This window comes from Gadus chalcogrammus, unplaced genomic scaffold, assembly GCF_026213295.1.
Source record: "Gadus chalcogrammus isolate NIFS_2021 unplaced genomic scaffold, NIFS_Gcha_1.0 GACHA090, whole genome shotgun sequence".
Classification (NCBI taxonomy): domain Eukaryota; kingdom Metazoa; phylum Chordata; class Actinopteri; order Gadiformes; family Gadidae; genus Gadus; species Gadus chalcogrammus.
In genome coordinates this window covers 40720-47673 of record NW_026613525.1, presented here as the reverse complement: position 1 = coordinate 47673, position 6954 = coordinate 40720, and the positions used below count along the sequence as shown (strand labels likewise).

Below are 6954 nucleotides of genomic sequence, written 5' to 3'. Positions count from 1 at the left end.
TAGCAAGAGGCCGAGCTTGATCGGACTCAGCTTAACGTGTAGATGCTAATTAACATGTAATTTGTCAAAAATCTCCATCGGGAAGCAAATCTATAGCTGGTCATTATTGATAAAGGCCTCCAAAATCGACAGCTAATTACTACCCCGAAACATATTCAAATATGATCATGTGTGGCACTGTTGCAATCGTCTCGAAACGTAGATGTCAAAGGACACCTTGTTTCCTCTGTTGCACCACCGGGAAGATATTTTCATACTTCTAATGGATTGATTCATATTTTAAGGTTCTCGGAGTGAGACTTTAAGTGGCTGCAGCAGAAGTGTTCAGACGAAAGATGATATCAAGAGATTTATAGAATATTCCCATTCACATTATGATTCTTCGTCGTAACATCCGACCAAACATCCTTTACATTCACAGAGCGAAGATTATGAAAGTCCAGGCTCAGCAAGTGCTCCATCTCGTTGCACCTGCACCCAGCGGCTCGCTTGCAAGATTTTGGCCTGAAGTTCTTCCCAGACCTACACCCTAGCCATCCAACATGCATATCTGAGAATCAGGCCTCTCTTTAATAATGACAAAAAGTTATGAGAGAAACACACATTAACTTTTTGTTATCTCATAAGCGGCGTGGTGCCGGCTCCTTTTGACCTTTTGACCCCCGACTTCAAAAACGTGGCCACAGGCCAGCTGTGTCTACACACCTTTAGCCACAAACGTACACCTCCATCCCACAAAAAATAGGGACTAGAAACTAACCTCTGTCTTATGTACATTTACTGTACTGTTGGAGGTCACGCAATGTGGTGGAAAAACAGTTTTTGAGATAGGAAGGTCCTACCGCCCTGAAATTTTAATACCTTATTCTAGGGCCTAACTGAGACCTCCACACCGAAACTTGGCCCGGTCGGACCTCGAGGGCAGGAAGGGGGGGCCTGCCCTCGGGGTCCGATCGGGCCAAGTTTCGGTGTGGAGGTCTCAGTTAGGCCCTAGAATAAGGTATTAAAATTTCCAAGTTTCATGCCTTTTACCCCCATAGATGTGGTGCCAGCACGCACCTACGAACATGGGCCCAAGTGAAAAATAAATATAAAAAATAATTCAATGTGGTAAGTTGTAAGCATCCATTTTAATAATTTCAGGTGAATCTAGCCTATGATTTGCATTGGCCTAGGCTCCAACCTTTAATCTCATGTTGATTACCTGTAGCAAATAAAAAGAAAACAAAAATTAATATGACTGGGAGAGGGACCGCTCCACCGCCCTTCACCATCTCGGAGGAGTTGGCTCTCGCCAACAACAAAGGTCGGCCAATGATGGTAGGAGTGGATGGGGGGATGTCGTCTGACCCCACTGCCTCGACATCGAACCCGTTTGTAACGAGTATGTATTCATGTATTGGCAATGGACATAAATAATTGTCTTGCTAATCAAATGTGAAATGATTGAGTGTAAATTAATCGTGTCATTTTTAGTTGAAGGTCCAAACATTGTTTTGGAGAAGCCGCCGACAATTAATCTCCAATCAGAGGTATATAACTAGGCCTATATCAAAGCAGTGTCGGGTATTCTTCTAAATGTTTAATTTTTTTGAAAGAATGTCTTATAATAGGTGTCACTGATTCTTGCAGGAAACACTGTCGGCCTGTGACTCCAGGGCGACTATGGAGGTGATTTGTCGTAACAATTCTCACAGCTATAATTTGAATTTGTAGATTAAAAAATGCCTAGGCCTAATTGAGTCACTGACATAGCGGTTATGTAAGGGATAATGGACAACACGGCACTTGACTAACCAAGGTTAATGTAGCCTACGCTGAACGTGGGGCCATCTTTGAACTTTCTAAAGAGCCATCGCAATGGGGAAACTCAACCGAGCAGTGCTGTAACTGTTTCACATGACTCATTTATTCTATAGAGGGAAATGGCATTGGATGAGCCCTCCACCTCCACCTCAACCTCAACCTTCTCAAGGCCTTCTCGAGGGACAGACAAGGTTTTTATTTAGGGTATTCCTTTTGTAAGGTGCGCCACAAGGCTTTGACCATGGTAACTGAATTACGATTGTAACCCATAATTCCTTTAGATTGGAACAGACACTATAAGGGCGCTGTACAAGCGCAACTTGGAGCTGGACAACGACATCAAAGTGTTGTTGAAAAAAAAATTGAAGATCGAGATCCAGCTCCTCGAGAGGGTAGGCTATTTATTAGATTTTCTTTGGTGAAGCTCGACTGACTACTGAAATAATGTCATTTTTCCTACTTTCACAGCAACTGCATGGCGATGCGACGGCAAATAAATAATTGAACAAGAGCAAATGTTTTTCCGTCCATTGTATTTATTGAACAAAAGTCACAATGAAGTTATGAGATTATCAAATGGAATGACACATTAACATTCATACCAAATGTAGCCTACTTAATAAGCAAAACTAGACCAAGTGATCTAGAGAGTTTCACCCAGTGTGGGTTGAATTTGACATTTACTGAACACCACAGATTAGGGAATTGTAAAGGCAGGACCCTGCAAGTGTAATTGAATGTATAGTCAGTGAAACTAAACGAAAATCATTGCTGATATGTTGACATTCTGTGGGCAAGACCTTGGAAAATCTAAATGGGGAAAAAAAAAAAAGGCTCCAAAAGAGAACGTGCGTCCATTTGGAATAATTCCGTTAAATAAATCGCGTACTTAACGCGTTGACTTGCCCAGCCCTAAAAAAAAAAAAAAAAAACATCCTTCAAAGAGGGAAACGAAACAAAAAAACTAACCAAAAAACTGGTTAGTGATGGCCCGTCTGACCGCCGTTCCTGTGGGATGATCCACCGTGATGGGGTCCACCACATCATCTGCCACCAATGGCACATGTGGGGCTCTCTCTTTCCGAATTGATGCAATATTGTGGAGCACCACACATGCCGTGATGATTTGGCTTCCTCTCTCCGGCTTGACCCTCAAACCACGGAGGCAGTTCCAGCGGGCCTTGAGAATTCCAAAGGTCATCTCTATCCTCACCCGGCATGTGCTTAAGGCCCTGTTGAACCGTGCCTCCGATTCACTCTGTTGGTCGCCGTATGGTGTCATTAAGAATGGCATGCAGGCATACCCTCTGTCCCCAACAAGAATTCCATCATAACGGCCTATCAGAAAGAAAAATGTGATCAGTGCCTTAATCGACATTTACAGTTAGTGATCTTGTGTAGGCTATTGCGCCACACCTTCCTGAAACTGTCGGCAAAGACTTGACTCCCGAAAAATACGGGAGTCATGGACCGAGCCAGGCCATTTGGCATCCACACTGGTAACCATGAGTTGATGGTCACAAGTCATCTGAAAACGGCATTTTTGTTACAATAGTTGGCCATTATGAAGCATATAACAGTTTTAGTAGGCTACCTGCAATTTCACTACCCATATAGGTCTATAGCCCAATAGGCCTACTTTACCTGCACATTGAGGCTATGGGTTGACTTTCTGTTCACAAAGTCAGCCTCATGTTCCCCTAAAGGTCCAGTGATGGGGACATGGGTACAGTCAATAGCTCCAATCAGTTTGGGGAATCCTAAAGGGATTATGTAGAATGTTACAAATGCAAACGTGTACACAGGGCATTATTCCGTAACCTTGTGAATACGGTAAGTCCTATTCCATATGGCATAAGAATTGGGACATTTTAAGCTACACATAAATGCACATCACTTGGGAGCCGAATATCCCGCACGCAGAAATTCAAGACTGACGCGCTACCTCCACTCAGGAGCTTTTATTTTACCTGAAAGTGTGTAAAATCCTTCCTTGACAATTTGACTTGGCAAGAAGCTGGGAAACGCCACGAACCTATGGAGCAAAATATTGAGCGCAGCTACAACCTTGTGTATGGCACGGCACACCGTATTTTTGCCAATACGTTCCGCATCACCAACTGCATGTAAATATGTGCCCGTGGCAAAGAATCGCAGGGAAACACAGACACACTGCGCAACAGTAAGTGCACGGCTTCTTTGTGTCACATTGCCTACATACGGTCCAACAAGGTCGATCAGATAACGAATACCCTCTGCTGAGAATCTGTATCTCTCATAAAGAATTTGGTCAGAAAATGCCAGGGGATCAGTTCTGTCCTGAAAAACCCTCTGTCTCCGGAGAGACGCCTGTACGATACGTGCGCCGAGGTCCACGGTAACACCCAAAAATGGTGACGCCATTGTCGGAGGAGGGGCTAGGAAGCTGCGCACGCCGATTTAAGCAGCCGATCTCCGGCTAGACTAAGCCGAAAAACTGGTCCCGACCAGGTTTGGTTGCGAGCATAAGTCACCATGGTGATACAGCGACGCTAAAAGAGATCGACTTTCGTGGTACAACTAACCCAGGCTTGGAGCTCAACATACTCGCTAACCCTCTAAGCGAGCTTCGTGGTACAGGGCCCAGGTGCAGGGGGGGAGGGGCCCTCCCCTTGATGGGCCATCACTTAAGGCTGAGCTGAAGGCAGAGATGCACCTTGCACTGCTGCAAGCAGAGCAAGTACTATTCTCTTGCATATACTTATTATTCTCTCAGACACTTTTTTTGGTCGCTATCGCTCTATAACTCTTCAAACATTAACATAGAAAGGCAAAAAAAAATCGGATGACAGGTACTATAGTGGAATTGTGGAATTGTGTGCTATAGCTTTTCCAAGCAATAGTACATAAAGTAAAAAAAATAAATAAGATTAAAGTTACTTAAAAATCCCATGCGTGTGAGTGGCTGTCCCAATCAAAACAATTGAAAGCAAGGAAAATGTATAAACTGCATTTTCTCCCCAAATATTTAAACTATATACACATATTATACATCAAAAGCATGATGAGCTGATCGCTCATAAGAAATATCTAACCAATACTTCTTAATTTTCAAGATATTAATTGTACATAAAAATGTACTCATTCATACACGTTCATACATACAAATGCATAAGTACACATACAAAGTATACATACGAATACATGCATAGTATACATACGTATCCTAATACAAACATACACATACATATTTATTCATACGTACACTTAGATACGTATACGTACACATAGCTAAACAAACTCATACATACGTACACATAACGTAAACATATGTACACATACGTATTCATACGTATACTTACTGAGTGAAATTACGTGTGTACGTGTGTGCATGTGTACATTGTTTACTCCATTTAGACGGTTGGACTTTTGTTCAAATCCCTTTTGATTTAAGCCATTTAACGTTTCTTTATGTCTTAATCTGTGTGGCTTTATTAAAAAATATTTCCAACCTCACTTTGCACTACAGCACTCACCTTATTTTCTGCAGGAAATGCATTTCTAGTTACTTATGTGCTTTACAAATAAATGTAAAAAAAAATTACGTTACATTACATAATGAATGATGACGTAAGTGTATTTATGTGTGTTCAGCAGCTCATCATGTCTGGTTCTCCCTCAGATGCCTGTGACCTCACACTGGACCCCAACACGGCCCACAGAGAACTCTCTCTGTCTGAGGACAACAGGAATGTGACGTGGGTTGGAGTGGACCAGTTGTATCCGGATCACCCAGACAGATTTGACTCCCAGTCCCAGGTGTTGGGTAGAGAGGCTCTGACTGGCCGCTGTTACTGGGAGGTAGAAAGCGAAGGACAGGTTTATATAGGAGTGACATACAGAGGAATCAGAAGAAGAGGAGCAGGCAGCAGTCTTGGAGGGAACAACAAGTCCTGGAGTCTTTATTGTGATGATGGTCGTTACTCTGCCCGGTACAACGGTATAGAGACAGACCTCCCTCTCCGCCCCGCTGGCTCCACCAGAGTAGGAGTGTATCTGGACCGGCCTGCTGGCTCTCTGTCCTTCTACAGAGTGTCCTCAGGTGGAGGAGGGTCCTCAGACACACTGACACACCTCCACACCTTCTGGTCCTCCTTCACCCAGGAGGACCTCCTCCCAGGGTTGGGGGTAGGGTGGAGGTTGAACGGAGGGGGGAGGATGCACAACCCAGGGAGGTCCTCAGCGTCTCTGTGTCGGTTGTAGAAAGAGAGCGGGGGACAGCAGGAGCCTCCCGGGGTTCTGGGGGGCGTCCCGGTGGTCCCTCAGTTGTAGAGAAATGGGGGGGGGGGTCTGCGGGGTGCCTCAGGGGTGGAGGGAGTGGAGGGAGGGGAGGAGGCTGGAGGGTGGAGGGGTGGAGGGGGGATGGTGGAGGGGTAGAGGAGGGTGGAGGAATGGAGGGGTGGAGGGGTAGAGGGGGTGGAGGGTGGAAGGGAAGGGGGGGCACTTTGTACGCACACAAACACACACACACACACATACGCATGCAAACACATACACACACACACACATATTCATACACACACACAAAAACACACCGACACACACCCACACTCACACACAGAAACACACACACGTGCACACACACAAAAACAAACCTACATAAAAACACATACACATACACACTGAGAGGAATGACGACTCAGTGTCACTCTGGCAGTTAGTCTCTCTCTCTCTCTCTCTCTCTCTCTCTCTCTCTCTCTCTCTCTCTCTCTCTCTCTCTCTCTCTCTCTCTCTCTCTCTCTCTCTCTCTCTCTCTCTCTCTCTCTCTCTCTCTCTCTCTCTCTCTCTCTCTCTCTTCTGGTATAGAATGATAAACCATGAAAAGACTTTTAAGATCTCCCATAGTTAGATAAGCACATTTATTATTTGAAATGTACATAAAATACCTATTGATGGTCAACCTTTATATATTTTCAGACTTCACCAGTTTAAGTCTTAAGGGCTCTTATATCATCATTTTTGTCATAATCCTGATTTGCGACCAGATTTAAAGCAGATGTTATGTTTTATTCATAATAACCGAGATGTTTATGGGATAATGTTGCATGTTGTAAATGACTTTAAACTGAATCTTGATTTTTTGTTTTCTGTTGGGAAGCAAGCGGCCGC

At 44.2% G+C, this 6954-nt stretch overlaps 1 protein-coding gene across 1 annotated transcript; it reads right to left on the bottom strand.

Annotated features, from left to right (window-relative positions):
* Nucleotides 1-2770: 2770 nt before the first annotated feature.
* On the bottom strand, nt 2771-4419 carry LOC130378610 (putative nuclease HARBI1). Its single transcript, XM_056585323.1, has 4 exons — nt 3777-4419; nt 3451-3566; nt 3223-3334; nt 2771-3144 (listed from the first exon to the last, which is right to left on the bottom strand). The coding sequence occupies exons 1-4, from the start codon at nt 4207-4209 to the stop codon at nt 2771-2773; spliced, it is 1035 nt and encodes a 344-aa protein (XP_056441298.1). The 5' UTR covers nt 4210-4419.
* Nucleotides 4420-6954: the final 2535 nt, after the last annotated feature.